The sequence below is a fragment of the Aulostomus chinensis genome, chromosome 23 (genome assembly GCF_037954235.1).
Source record: "Aulostomus chinensis isolate RoL2024-O1b breed Wild chromosome 23, RoL_Achi_v1.0, whole genome shotgun sequence".
NCBI lineage: Eukaryota > Metazoa > Chordata > Actinopteri > Syngnathiformes > Aulostomidae > Aulostomus > Aulostomus chinensis.
The window spans coordinates 1,197,912-1,213,589 of record NC_141342.1 but is presented as its reverse complement, the minus strand read 5'-3'; the positions used below and the strand labels follow the sequence as shown (position 1 = coordinate 1,213,589).

General features: G+C 40.5%; 2 protein-coding genes across 3 annotated transcripts in view; one reads left to right on the top strand and one right to left on the bottom strand.

Annotated features, from left to right (window-relative positions):
* The window catches only part of jmjd1cb (jumonji domain containing 1Cb), a 163,763-nt gene extending 154,062 nt beyond the window's left edge, over positions 1-9,701 (bottom strand). For both annotated transcript variants that reach the window (XM_086194569.1, XM_086194570.1), the window contains exon 1: positions 9,387-9,701. In XM_086194569.1, coding sequence (XP_086050695.1) covers positions 9,387-9,542 — 156 coding nt within the window. In that variant the 5' untranslated portion in view covers positions 9,543-9,701. The remainder of the gene's footprint in view (positions 1-9,386) is intronic.
* A 4,687-nt stretch (positions 9,702-14,388) lies between these two features.
* reep3b (receptor accessory protein 3b) overlaps positions 14,389-15,678 on the top strand; it is a 42,736-nt gene continuing 41,446 nt past the window's right edge. Inside the window, exon 1 of the mRNA XM_086195435.1 lies at positions 14,389-14,745. Coding sequence (XP_086051561.1) covers positions 14,714-14,745 — 32 coding nt within the window. The 5' untranslated portion in view covers positions 14,389-14,713. The remainder of the gene's footprint in view (positions 14,746-15,678) is intronic.

Sequence of the window (15,678 nt, the reverse complement as noted above, 5' to 3'; positions counted from 1 at the left end):
CACACTATCATCACTTCAACATGGTTTACAATTAAAATGTGTCAAAATAATTATAATTTGATGTTTTGTTTTAACAGTGAGCACCAAATTAAATAAAAGACCCACTGCCCGGATCTCTGGACACTGCCCCTTGGTGCTCCAACTTGACCCCTGGACCAGGTAGGCTAGACTCCCTGCTGGCTGGTTGCAGTGGTGACGGGGTGGTCAGCGGGGCCAGTCTGGAAGTTGGCCCCCTGCGGGTCTGGCCCATTCCTCAGCCCCTCTCATCGTCTGTCTGTCCCATCATGTAACACTAGGCCTTGAGGGGCTGGACCCCTGGCCTGGGGCACCCTGTGTTCTGGGGGTTTCTGGATGCCCTGGTGGCTTGGTCCTGACCTGCCTGCTATCCTGGGCTGGGGGCGTGACGTCCTGGTCCCCCACATCCGCTACAGTCTACCCACAGCATCCAAGACAAACCGTAGCACACACATGCGCATACACACATACACATACACATATGCGGTGCACAACTGATCCATAATCACACACTCAGAGATTTATTTGAAAAATTATATTAAACCCAATGGTAAGCCTGCACTGGAAATTCTACAACCAATGTTTTTTTCTTTTTTTTTTTACTCTGTTGTTTTTGTTGTTACTGTTGTTTGTTTGTTTTTCTGCTATTGTTGTTGTTTTTGTCTCTCCCCCCCTTGTCTTCGCTATCCTGTCCCTGTTCTCTCTTTCCATCCACTCCTGAGCCTCAGTTTGGTAGCTTTATCAATGAACCAATACCATTACAAATAAAGTTAAACACAAATGGCAATAGGAGGAGTTTCTCAGATTCCCCCTTTGCAGAGTAAAACTGCCACAGTACAACAAGGCACCAGGAACATCGATGCTGCTTGCCCCAGCTACTGAACAGGACAGGTTAAAAAAAATAAATGAATAAATATAAATAAATAAATAAATCAAAGACCCAAAACTAGCAGGTCACTGATATGAACAATCACACATTACAGATCTCTAAAGATCACAGTGAAGGAATACGATGGGAGAAATTAATGCAGCTATAAAAAAGTACGCCTACATCCCCAGGTACCACGTTTCTTCGTGGAACATAAAAAAATTACTCTAGTTTTTATACACATATAAAAGTACATCACCAGAATGTTAAGAGAACAACAATTGTGTGTGTTGATTTCATGAAGGATGGAGAGGCAGCTTCAGCATCAGTGACTGAAAAAAAATGTGTTTTGCAATCAACAATCACACTAACACTAATTATGAATGTAGTGTCTGATGATCTCCCTTTTCATATTTCCATGTGATATTTTCTCAGTTCTGCATCATAATGATTTAAGCACATTTAAACATCAGACTAAACTGTAGTTAGTAGTATAGTAAGCAACACAACACAGAGACACATATTGGAGTGCCATCCAGTTTGAAAGGAGCCATCTTTAAAGACCACTTAAAAACTTAAATTTAATCAGTTACATACATCAGAAAGTGTGCAGTATTGTCACAATAACACCAGAGGGTAACAACTTGGGCTTCAATAAAATCTTTGTTCGCTGTAATAACAGCAGAAGGGCAGAGACAGAATTTTAAACTCAAAGACTATCACTTGAACTATAGCTGTGTTTCCATTACGTGTAGAATTGCGCAAAACCTAAATATCGCAATAAAAAACTGGTAATGGAAACACCTAAATTTCGAAAAACCTCTCAAATATTACTGAAAATTTTTTTGCTCTCATGAGGTGTTTTTTTTTGGCTTGTCGATATAGAAGAATATAGCAAATGTGCAATGGAAACACTTTTCCACATTTACATGTCACTGGACGTGACATAGGGAGTTAAATCCCTTATTAATCCATTATTCATGTCCACCCCCATACATATGGACTTCACCTGGGAAGTATCACTTGCTGCCTTCATCTTGTGATGAGAACAGCAGCAACAGCAGTTATGACAACCGAAATAGATGCTCCAAAATGCGAAAAGTTTTGTACCTCCATCCTCTTCAAAGTGGAGTCTTGTGGGACGAGATTTTACGAGAATTACGGCTTATACACTAAACACGATTCAATGGAAAGACCTGCAAACTGCAATTGTACTTTGTAGAAATTTTAGAAATATCGCTTTTGATTTGCAAAAAACTGTCATGGAAACGCAGCTACAGACAGGTTTAATTAGTATCAGAGATGACATTAAGTTGCAAAAGTTACAGCAATGGGTGACAAGCTTTCATTGCCTTACTGTCATATGGGAGTCTGAGATTGGAAGTGCTGAAACATGGCTGCAAATGACCACATTCACCAGGAAGGAGGATGGGGATGGTTTCACTTGCTACTTTAGCTGGGGGGTGGGCTCTGCTTTGCTAAACTGATCAAGAATGATTGTGATTGGTGGTTCATCGCACTCAAATAGCCTTGAAACAAGATCCATGTAATCAGTAAGTTTTCAATTAAGTAACCGAGAAGTTGTAGCAAAACTTATTGAACAAATTTACTTCTGACATATGTTCAGCAATGCTACAATTACAAAGTTCAGGTTGAAGATGCTTAAATGATATATTGCGCAGACTTACTACTAACTACAAACAAAATCAATATCTATGAATAAATGACAAATTGATTCTTGAGCAGTTCTTTTGGTCATTTTCTTCTCTTGGCCTCTCGAAATTTGAGGTTTTGAGGTATTTTGAGGAAAACATGCACCTAAAATACCAATTTAAACACAACAGATTGTGATTAGAATGGAACTATTGTAGCACAGCACACTGGCAGCTGTTCAGTAGTAGAGCCTAATGTATTCCCAGGGTTATGTGGGACGTCTGTGAACCTATAGGAGACTTTATGGCAGCCGTATGCAGGGCTATGATGTAGCAGAGCTTTAGTGCTGAGAGAGAGAGAGACTCAGAGACAGACAGAGAGAGAGAGAGAGAAATGGGGGAAGGGTACATCCAGCCAGCCCATCCTGGCCTCAGATTACATTATGTTTCCTTAGGCACCAGAAAACAAACCACGAACACTGTGTATCCAGTTACTGCACAGCCTACACAAAACCTGTGTGTAGACTTTTAACTGTTACATAGTAATAGCAGCCAAATGTGCTCATACCTATAAAGACTTGTGTTCCAATTTTGAAAAATGCTGTTCTGCATTTGATTGGAAAGTAGAAAAATGCAGAGCTATTATATGAATTGATTATACATATCAACACAATGAAACAATGCAATGTGAATTGATAAACAAGCATCCTGAATGTTACTCAGAGACTAAAATAATTCACTCGATCCAGAAAAAAGATAGGGGTGGCAGAAATAGAGCAGTATGATGTAGTCGTGTCTGTTGGCTGCTCAAATAATCTCTATTTGAAGGCATTGAACTTGTAATTTAACTACTTTTAGGAAGACACTGGCCAGTCGGTGGGAGACTGGAGCTCCAGCTTACCTTCGCTCCTAAAGGAGGACACTGAGAGGCCCAAACTACTTCAGTGCATAGTTCACATCACTAAAATGTTTTTTTGAAAATTAAACAAGTCAAAAACATTTAAAAAAACATACTATCAAAAAAGTTAGTGCTTGGAATGAAAAGCATTAGCTACACAATAAGTTTTGTCTTTCTTGTAATGTTTTTGCGTCAGACTGCTACATGGTCATGTTCATTCATGTTGCATGCCTGCAGCTGAAGCGCAATGCTAATGGACTTTCTCCTGTTATACGTTAGCAACAAATGGCACAAGACAGCAAGGAGCTATGACTCAAATTATCTCCAATTTGGATGTAGTTTGACTGAGGAAGAGAAGAGCACAGGCCCTAGTGGGTGGAATGTGGTGAAGTAAAAAGCAGTGAATCCATGAAACCAGTGCACCTCAGACGGTACCTTTCATTCAAACACCAAGGCTGAAGACAAACTTTTTTTTTTTCTTTTTGAGAAAACACAATACGCTGAAGTGATCCAGGTCCATGATTCAGACATTTGCTACACCACTAGTTCAACAGCAGGTAATCTGGCAGGAGAAAATTGCAGATCACAACAATTGTAATGAAGTAAAAGATTAGCCTGACCGTGCTAAACCTGAAATCACCTTGGAAGTTATCGTCATGAAGCCGCAGCTTCAGGACAAGCCAAAACACTCCCTACTCCTGGCTTATCCTGAGGATAACACACTTCTTCTATGCCAGCGTCCCGGGGGGGGGCGCGAGTCACCCGACGTCCAAACATTATTTCCCCCCCTCACCTTTCGCTTTGTTTATGGTTCTACCACGAAAAAAATTCCGACGTCCAAACATTTATTCCCCCCCGGTGAGGGGGGGGGACTAATGTTTGGACGTCGGAATTTTTTTTTGCGGCGGAACCAAAGCGCGCTTTAAACCTCTTTCATAGCAACTGTTGTCAGGTCTGTTTTTAAAATGGAGAGATATTTGACAGAGATGAAACACATTTTATTTCATTTTTTCTAGTTCTGAAAAACTAAAGGAATGCTTGTAATTTTTAATAGGTCAATAAAGTTAAACATGGCCTATTTTGTCAAAAAATTTGGCATGGGGGGGGGGTGGAAATTTTTCTTCCTCCAAAGAGGGGAATGACAGAAAAAGTTTGACAACCACTGTTCTACGCCTCTCACCTCCACAGAATAAACAGTCCCAGTGCTTTCCTCAGATTGACAGAATACATTCTGATGTAATTTTAAAACATTCTGGTGGGTGTTTCATGCACATAGCAACCATATGTACATATCAGCAATGCTCTGCACTGTCACCCTTTTGTGCTGGGCCCGGCAGCGAGTGCAGCATTCACTGCATCTTGTGTACAAGGCTGTACTAAATGTGTACTCATATTACAGGTGATGTGATTCCAACAGAGGTTACGTACAACAACTAGTTTCATATATCTGTATCATAATTCAATGTGTTTAATCAGTTATATGTATGTATGTAAATATAATACATACATATATACACACATACATATACATAATATATACACATACATACACATATATTTATACATATACATACATATATGTATATATAAACATATATATACAAACATGTACACACGTATAAATATATACACATATATACTGTACATATACACACTCACATATATACAAAAATACAATAATAATAAAATATGTACCAAAAATCACTTTTGCTGAATGCTAATCATTCATCAGATGATTGCAATGTATCATACTATTGTTGATTGAATATAATTTTGTGCTATTGAAATCATTATAATGTAATAGCATAATAGAGAAAGCACACACTTTCAAATATTGATGACTATTTTTGAGTCTGACCATACACCAGTAGTAGCACAGTAAGCTGCATCTGTTTGGCTATGTAGGGACGATGTTGATTGTGTGCCATGCCATGCAGTCAAATTTATATTTGCACTGTTGGGCAAAGGTATCCATTATAGGCAACCTTTGGGACAGCCGCTTTCCATTCCAAACCACATTTCTTGGTTCCTTGCTCTGCAAATGGTTATGCTTTTGATGAGCTTTTCTTGTGTTGCTACTTTATGTTGCTTTTTGTAATTGCTGTTTTGGTTGCAAAACACAAAAAGCAAACTTATTGACTTGTTCGTCTCAATGGCTGCTCCCCTCCCTTTTGCAAAAAGCCTCCCACACCAAAGCTACGGAAAGTGGCTTTGAAACCAAAATGTTTGGACTTATTATTACTCATTATTATTATTACTCAAAAAAGTCTAGTCTATTAAAACATTTATCATCCACAAAAAAGTCTTCCTGCTGTCCACTCTGAGAATGTGCATGTATGTAAGTGTGTATGTGTGTGTGCGTTGAAGACATATTACATGGGAAGTCTCTGACAGAGAGAGCAGACCAAAAGACAGAGGCAGCAAAGGTCACTCAATTGTTGAAATTCTTAAATAAACAAACACATATGTCGATATAATAGGCATTAAAGCCTTGAATTCTTTAAATGTAAATGTAACAACATTGAAATGATCAAATTCCTTGCAGTCCATTCCCACAATATATCAGAATGCATGTCCCGACAAAGTCTAAATTAGAAGGTGAAAGCTTCCCTCCCGCAATTTATTCTGTCTCACAACTGTGTTTGTACCCAGAACAATTCCGCTATTCAAGAGCCAACACACTTTCTCACACAACTAGAAATGTTTCTAAATGGGCTGCACTGCAGCACTACAACAACCATGTATGGATTTTGTATGTGGAAGGTTCTCCCCCAGTCACAGCCTCTCATTTTCTGCTGATTAGCCACACAGAGATGAACCTCAGGCCACAGCCTTAAAAACAAACTAGTAGTGTGGCTACTGTACAGACCCACGCATCCACACAGACACACACCAACATACAGAGTAGACTGTAATGGAAAACAAAGGCTCCTATAGGCAGCGACCTGGCTGCCCTGCTCTTTCCATTCATTGGGAATCCAGATGATTGTGGCAGTTTTATCCCTCAGCTGATGAGTTTTTCTTTCAGTTTCCATCAGTCCCACCAACAAATACATGTATAAAAAAAAAATCATGAACTGCAAGGCTGTTGAATTAGCATTATTTTAATCTAGTGTGCCTTTCAAATTAGTTAGGTGATCCATTAGTTCTTCAGAGACACCATGTCCCAAACATAAGAAGGTAGCTTCCAGCCAGCCTATACGTGTGTCAGTAATTGTCTCTGCTTAAAGACAATGATGTGGATTTGTGGATGCCATATATTCACAATTTAGGCTCTACAGAGCCATACATTCAGAAATGGGTGCAGGACCACAAAAACACGGCAGATGATATTAGCCCCTTCTGTCGAATATTCTGTAGTTCTGTTCCCTTCTGTGGAATGACGCAAGATTTGTTGCCAGCTTTAGCAGCAGTGTCATGAACTCCGTGTTTGGATTTCTATGAGTACTTCACAGCTAAAAAAATAACATTGTTTTTAAGCGAAATAAAAGTGAACTACTGTGTTACATTTACAGAAATTAACATTATAGCAAACGGGCTCAGACCAGTGGAAGAGACAGTGTGGTTATAAGCATGTGGAGATACGGTCAGTCATGGCATTGACCACAATGCGACATGTAGATGAATTTCCAGGAAGTTGTACGTCAGGCTACAGCAGTAGGGTATGTAGCCGCATGTATCTAGGAGTGGCTGTTTGTTTTAAAATCAAACCAGCTTGAACATCTATACGTCATCCCTATCCTAGCGTACAGTATAGGCTATCTGTCAGTGAAAAAATGCTACAACTCCTCCACCTTCAGAAAGTGAAGTGGGTAAGCTCTGGAGTGAGTCAAAACTTCAACCCTGGATCATTTAAAGCAAACTGACCAAAATACATGCCAATTTATTTTATGTTCATAAACAAAACAGATTCATCTTCAAAAGCTAGCAGCCAGTGTGTGAATAAACTACTGATCTCGCCAAACAGATTAAAGTCAGTGGGCGCTTGGTAGGTGGTCATTTTCAAATGATCTTTAAACATTTATGGACTAAAATTGTATTCAAGTCCTACCAAGACTCAATTCTGCCAATTTGTTATTCCAATATACTCCCATGCTTCTGGCTTGTCTGACCACAGACACTTGATAAAGGCCTGACAGCTTGGCTTGACACACTTCTTCTAATCTAATCTCCAATCCCTCTCCACTGTATTCACTCAGCTAGTTAAGCCTCTTGCTAATGAGACTGTGTGCCATTGTATGGAATTAAACCAGAACACTACTCCCAGCCTAAATCACATCACACACAAGAACCAATTCTACGAGGGAATTAGACAGCTTGAAGCATGTTTGTTGTAGAATACAAACATGCAGTACACTGCATAGATGAAGGAACATGGGAATAACATGTGAGGACAGACTGTAAGCGATGAATGGAATTACACCACCTCACTGTTCCTGTCAAAACCAGAGAATATTTCATATCAACGCTGGGGTGAAATACAGCAGAACATAAAGCTATGCAGCTGTTGAAACTGGAATTTTCTACTGTCTGCATTACACTGAAAGCACCACAATGAGACAATGGCGTGAGAAAGCCCGTGCCATATATGCTGGTCTGAATTTATGCTTTTAAAAACACATAATATGAGCACTCTCACATAAAATCACACACCAAAAATAACCATAACATAATAACCATATGTGAATGTAATGTTAATATTGTAGTAAAGAATCAGCAAATATGTATATAAAAATACAAAATGATTCCATTAGAATTGTGGAAGGGTTTGATCAGTTATCTGTGTATGCTGATAGAAGGATCCTGTGAACAAAAGAAAATGGGGAACAGGCACATTAAACAGAGAGACTACTGTGTTTTATCCAAAGGCTTGTCAGGGCAAATATTTCATCCTTTGCTGGTGTTGGCAAGTCAACATAATATGAAAATGCCCCCTTTTTTAAGAGGGAAAATTAGACCTCTTTATTTCCAGGATTTCCATCCATAGTTGTCTTCCTGATGCCTGTATTATTAACACAATTTCTACACATCAAGCAGGAAATAAGTCTCCTCATGAAAGCGCTAAAAGTGGTAACATGGAGATTGCAGACAATATTTTACATGGAAACAAACTGCCCATTGTTCAGCCTGCAGCAAGCCAGTTTTATGTTTTTACAAGTCCCAGCATTCCTGCGTCCCAGTCCATGTCGGAGGGGTTGTTGTCCGGCTGAAATACAAGCGGGCAGACGGGGCTTTGTGGTCGGGCATTATGCTCGAATGACGTGGATTGTGATCAATAACCACGAGGTTTTGAGGGATTTGGTCAACTAAAATGCTGTAAAGCAAGGTAAATCTAGACAGCTAGCCTTGCCCCCGTCAGCTGATTTGCAGTATACACCAGATTAAAGCATTCAGCTGCTCTGCTCCTCGAATTCCTGCACATGCAGCTGCTCTCCGAAGACAACTCGATGGGGCATTTCACATTCCAGCTGTTTGTCTGAAAATGTATAATGAAGGCTGAGCATGTACGCTTTGAAGACGTTGCTACAAGGAGTGCACTGTTCAACCATGCTTTTATTTGTCACTACATATGATGCATGGACGCTTATTTTAACCACAGACCGCGATTTTAGGAAAAGTTAGCTGATCTTGGTGTAAATAAGCAAACCAATGAAAGCCGTTTGCTTTGCTTAACCCCCTGCTGGTAGTCTGCCTCCAATTACCTTGCATTCTTGAATGATAAAATATTCAACCTTAGACACTTAACAACAAATATTTATATCAAGTCATGGAAAATACAAACACTGCATTAATTGTTCCAAAGACCCCATGATCACCAAGAAAAGCCAGCAGATATTTCCGCCTGGCAAGCATACAGCATTGCCTCGCTGGCTAGCCACCAACCACAGAGATTTTCCCATTTGCTTTACATGTATCAGACGGAATAGAAGGACGAAGTCAGCGTTTTCCTTACCGTCAGGTCGGGGTTGTCGCTGTCACGATGGTTGACAGCTCGTATGACACCAGATCTCCACGGCCACCGACCAATGTCGCCGATTTCAGGCGGCTCGTCCCCGCTGACACAGAGGAACCGCTTCCCGACCAGCTCCGGCCGAGCCTCGAATGCCATGGCCCTTGCTGGTCACAACCCTCCCTCGAAAACTTCCCAACAACGACGCCCTTAGAGACCTATTAATTACGACATTAAACCAGCTCTAAAGGTATCCAACGGTAGAAAGAAAATAAAAATGAAGCGTTGATTTGTTGCTAAAATATGAAAAAAACGACCCGGGGGATTTAAATGTGTAGCAGTCTCCACCCGCTCAAGCGTCAGACTCTTTTCTCTCAGCTTGAAAAAACGGTGGAACACTGAACCGCATCACAGCTACAATCCATATTCGTGTTTCTCCGCTGCATCCTACGGCATTCACAGACCGCAGCTGGATTGTGTCCCTCCGCTCGACGTACTCTGTTCGGTACTATTTTTGCTCAAGTCTCCTAAAACTGCTCGCAACAGCAGACTTAGAAAATGAATTCTATCATAACCACTTTGATACTATTGTTCATTCTAATATCTCCACTGGCAATAGTTGTATTGTTACCAGCACCTGCAATGTACAAGATTTTTAAGTAAAGTTGATAGCATACATTGATTTCATAACCTCAAGTCATACTTGGACAAAGATGGGGAAAAAACACAAAAACATTGAAACAACTTATCAATGTAGCCCAGGAGTGGCCATATAGAGAGAGATTTTTTAGTGGCATTAGAGAAGGAAAAAAAAAAATTTAAGGCCCCATCATCAACTTGTTCCTCAGTTTAGTTATTTTGAAATGACAAGATATAACTTGTTTGCTCAATTTAATCCAAAGAAAATTTAATTTCTTTAATGTGTGTCAAATCTGGACAAATTTTCAAATGAACCAATGCAATGACAGTAGATCTTGATGTGAATTGCTGGGATGGATCCCACAACTCAAACAAGTTTCTAGATATTGTTAATTGATTTTCGTATCATCCCTGTCAGTTTTGTTTAAGCAACTGGACTTGGATTTTACCATTACTGTTAAAGTATAGAATAAACATGTTGATAAAACAGTCTGGACAAACATGTAAAGCCAGAATATACTCGTATAATGTATTCATAAATGCATGTGTATAAAAAGTGAATTAATAAAGAATTAATTAAGTACATGAGAAAAGTGTAATATAAGTATTATGTAGCACTTTATTTGTATGATGTGCCTGGATAATAGTGCAGTATCTGAAGTTGTTTTCATAAAAATTGAATTATTAATATCGCATGAACAAGAACACATAGCTGCTCTGACTAGCATAAAATACAAGAAATGAAATGAAATCTGACAGCATGATCAATGGTCAGCATGTCTGATTTTTTTCCAAATAGCAGGAGATTGTCAGTCAAAGCATAATGTTGTTTTGTTCAGAGATCGGTTTCAACTGCTCCTTAATCATACTCCATAAACATTTCATTGGGAATGATAAATTCCATTGACATGTTTGGTCCCTGTCTTTCTGTGTGTGTTTCTGTTTGTGTATGTGTGTGTGTGTGTGTGTCTTTCTCTCCCTCTCTCTCTCTCTCTCTCTCTCTCTCTCTCTCTCTCTCTCTCTCTCTCTCTCTCTATATCTGTGTCTGTGTGTGTGTTTATGTATGCGCTCACACGTGGAGGATTGCAAGCTTGTGGGCATTCACTTGTGTATGTGAGATAGATGGTGTGTGGATCTTAACGACAGTATAGACATTGGTGTGTAAAGCGTGTGTGAAGTATGTACAAGGCAATCAGCCTCGAGCAGCATTCGGGGCAGGGCACAAGAGATAGAAAGAGAGATGGAATAGTGATGAAAAGGGAGAGGAGCAGGGAAGATAAGAAGAGATAGAATGAAAAGGATATATACGAGTGAAATGCTGTCACACGAAGAACAGTGCAAAGGAGGAAAGATGTGAGAAAAAGATGTAGAAAAAAAAGAAAAAGGTAGGATGCAGAGGTGCATCACAGAGGTTGAGGGGAAGAAGAAAGTAAATCAGCTGAAATAAGTCATGCAAACCGTTGAGTCTGCACCGTCTGTGTATCCCTCCTTACCTCCATAAAAGAGATAATGTGAGGAGATGCTTGCATGCCTGTAGGATTACACCAAAACCATTCGGATTTTCCCCAAACTTGGTGGAAGGGTGTTTGGATCAAGGATTTGGCTAATTTTTATAATTCACCAAAGAACAGGAAGCTGTTGTAGCTGGATTCCATATGATCAGAAGCCACCGAGTGGTCACAGGAAATAAGCCAACCTGATGTGACAAACTTATTTGACTTTCATCAAATTTACATTGTGTGCAAGTGTTATAGCACTACTTAATGGACACAGGAAGTGATATTTGTGCCACAGTGCACACAGGAGTATGATTCCTCATGCAACACCAGAATACAATCAGGTTTCAACTTCCTCTCACCCTGAATAGAATAGCACATAGCATAGAATAACCACAGATGCTGACAACTGTGGGGTTATGAGAGCCTGCTCTTGCTGCTTGCAGTTTTAATTAGAAACTGACCAAGACAGTTTGCCTTGGTCAATGTATGAGCAGGAAATATAATTCTGGCCTAAAACCTGGGAGCACCTGACACCATGAGTTTTTGTGTTTTCGCTAGCTTAGAATGAACCATGAACCATTTAAAGACTATTCCATGAAGCGAATGTTTCACGTCATTTCACCAGAATGGAACCATTAAAAATTTCACGTTTGGATGTGATAGTGTTTTTTCTATTTAGTCTTTTATTTCTTATTTCATACTTATTACAATGTTTTCATAGTGCGGAGAACATTAATTGTATAATACATCTTTTAAAGTAGTTATCATTATCAGAACTTTCAAGGTGCATTGTACCTCTGGAAATTTTTTTCTTTTAGAAATCGCTAGAGGGAATGTTTTCAGTGCCGTGGTGGTGCAGTGGTTAGCACTGTCGCCTTACACTGTAAGACACTGTAGGGCCTACAGCAAGAAGGTTCATGATTCAAACCCTGGTTCAAGAATGGGATCTTTCTGTGTGGAGTTTGCATGTTCTCCCTGTGCCTGCGTGGGTTCTCTCTGGGTACCCCTGGTTCCTCCCACAGTCCAAAGACATGCAAGTGGGGTCTAAGCTATTTGAATACTCTACACTCTATCCATCCATCCATCGTCATCTTCCGCTTATTCCTTACTAGTAAAGGTCGCGGGGGGGCTGGAGCCTATCCCAGCATCTACGGGCGAGAGGCGGGGTTCACCCTGGACAGGTCGCCAGTCCATCGCAGGGCCAACATACAGAGACAAACAACCATTCACACTCACATTCATACCTACGGTCAATTTAGAGAATCAATCAGCCTCGTCTCCAATTGCATGTCTTTGGACGGTGGGAGGAAGCTGGAGTACCAGAGAGAACCCACGCAGGCACGGGGAGAACATGGAGACTCACACAGAAAGATCCCGCGCCCGAGCCGAGACTCGAACCCCGAACCTTCTTGCTGTGAGGCCACAGTGCTGACCACTGCACCACCGTGCAGCCCTCTACACTCTATATGGATCAGAAATATTAAACAAAACACAGCATTGCACACAAATTGATTTGAGACGTATGATATCATGCATAAAGACCAACAAACATCCAGCAACAGCTCAGAGATTCAAAGAAACAATTTACACTCAAATCTTTAAACACAGACAGATTACAGTCCTCTTGTATGTTTTTTTTATCATGAGACTGCTTAGAGGTCATGCGGAGGCAAGTGGGTTAGTTCTTCCTCTGACGTAGACCTGAGTGTCATAGACAGTGAGCCAAAATTACTTTTTTGTAATCACACAGTCAAGAGCAAGGATTTCAAATCTCGATTGGAACATAATGCAGAGCATTTCTGACGACTAGTCAGAACAGTCTCATTCCAAATGTACATTCTTTGGACTGGATTTTGCAGCAATGAATATCATTATAAAATGGTAGAGAAGAGAGAAGCTGAATGCTAAGTGTGGACGTGATTTGTGCTCAGCTATGATCCACTGATACTGTCCCAGACAAGCTGTGTGACCACAGAGGCTCCACTGGGAATCTCCCTCTCACTGCTGCACACTGCTGCAGCCACCTTCATGAATAACAAGTAGCCATGAATCCACCCACCCCCATACACTAACTCTCTCTCTCTCTCTCTCTCTCTCTCTCTCTCTCTCTCACACACACACACACACACACACACAAGCACATACTGCAAAGCTGCATATATGCACATCTGCACATATGTAAAGGCTCATAGCACACACCAAATCACACATACTCTGTTAATATCTAATAAACACACACACACAGACAGACATGCGAAGGCTCACAGATGGGGTTTGTGTCTGCCAACTGTCATGTATATAAAATTGTAATGAATATGATTATGACTTACTAGTGAGGTTTATGTTATGATGGAGACAAAGGCAGAGCATCATATTTGCATGTCTGATATCCAGTTGGGTGTTGCTTCTAAGGACAATTCTCTTTTTTGGAAACAAGGGTAAATAAATATTTCTCAACTAAGTCTTCATTCCTTTGCACACCAACACAAAAGGAACAACTCATTTATTAGGATTTTGGTGGCAACATTTTTGGGGGGGTGTGGGGGTGGGGTTAGGACTACCTTATAATCAATGATTTCATAATTTGTTCACCAACAAATTAATAATAAGTGGACCTGATTTACCAGTTACCCTTCATTGGGATCTGGACAGTAATTTCGTGGATTCCCTACACTTCTTTTTGTAACGTTAAGATAATTTATTTCCCTTGAATTCGCCTTGGATGGGAGGCCCAATAAGAGCACAGGTAACCGAGTTTGAAATCCCACCCCTTCTTTCCTCACTAACCAATGATCACTTGTTTGTGTTGTAAACAAACAGAAGTGGCCAATGGTAGGACCATGAAGTTCGAACGTTTTCCTGGTGACGTCAGAGGTTAGCTGAGAGCCGTTTTGGTGCCAGGAACTGAGAAGCAACGTAGAGAAAGAAGGAAACCTTAAGAGACTGGCCCAGAACAGCCGGAAAATCCTGGACACATATTTATTTATTTCTATTAGCTATGGCTATTAAGAGAAAGGCGTGAGAGCGGACGTTTTTTAGATATGTTTAGCGGCTGACGCTGACCAGGTCCTTGTCCTCCTTAACGAAGTTTTGCCTGAAGAAGTTCCATCGGCACAGCTAGCTATTAACGTTACCACCGACCGGGGTTTTCTTGGATCTTTGACACAGCCCTCCACGACAAACTCGAAAACAATGGTTTCCTGGATTGTCTCGAGAAGTGTTGTGTAAGTAGATAGAAACCTTGAGACACAAGTGAACTAAAATTGTGGATTTACTGTGGTGAAAATTAAGTTACTGACGCGATTTAGCTTTGCTAGCATCCTAGGCTAAGTCGTTGACGTTACCGTGCCGTTAAGTAACTTTATTAACCTAATTCCTTTAATTTTATGACTCAAGGCGCTGTGCAGACTGTGTTAAAAGATGCCAAAGTTTCCTATGGGGTGTAAATGTGCTTGCAGCACTGGCAATGCTAGTACTGTGGTGCGAGGTTCGCTATTCACTCCCGAGCTAATGCTATCACCTTGTTTATGAGTTATAGTCATGCACTCTACTGGTGAGTCAACTTCAACATGTAGCTTTTGTTTGGTGTCGTTGAGGTGGAAGCCTGTTTATCTCGAAGGAGTGTGAAGGAGTGTCAGGCACAGCTGTCTTCTTGTAGGCAGTTTGAACCAGCCCTGCCCAATTTACGATCTCTTACTTCGTTTGGATATAAGAGACGAGAATTAATTAATTACATAACTTTTATTGACTGCATAAATGCATTTGGGTTTTTTGACATCAGGCTATTTCGCGTCATGTCATGTACATATTTTGTACGAAGTAAAAAAATTGGCAGAAAACTTGAGTTCACCAGGGTAAACATGCTGGATGCATGACAGAAGTGCTGGCTTTGGAGTCTAATTGTATTTCTTACATTCAGCAGTTTGGCATTATTGTATTCTCTTTACTTCTCTCCCCTTTGTCTCCGTGCATGCCTGTGTATCTTGTATCCAGGAACAGTAGTTTTACTGGTGTAATGGAGGATAGGAATGTGTTGGACACGACAGCAGGGAGTGGTGGAAAAGATGGAAAGCCTCTCCCTTTTTTCTACCACAGATCCAAAACCCATCCAGAAGGGTTAAAGCATTATGGTATATCTAGAAGTCTCAAATTAGTTT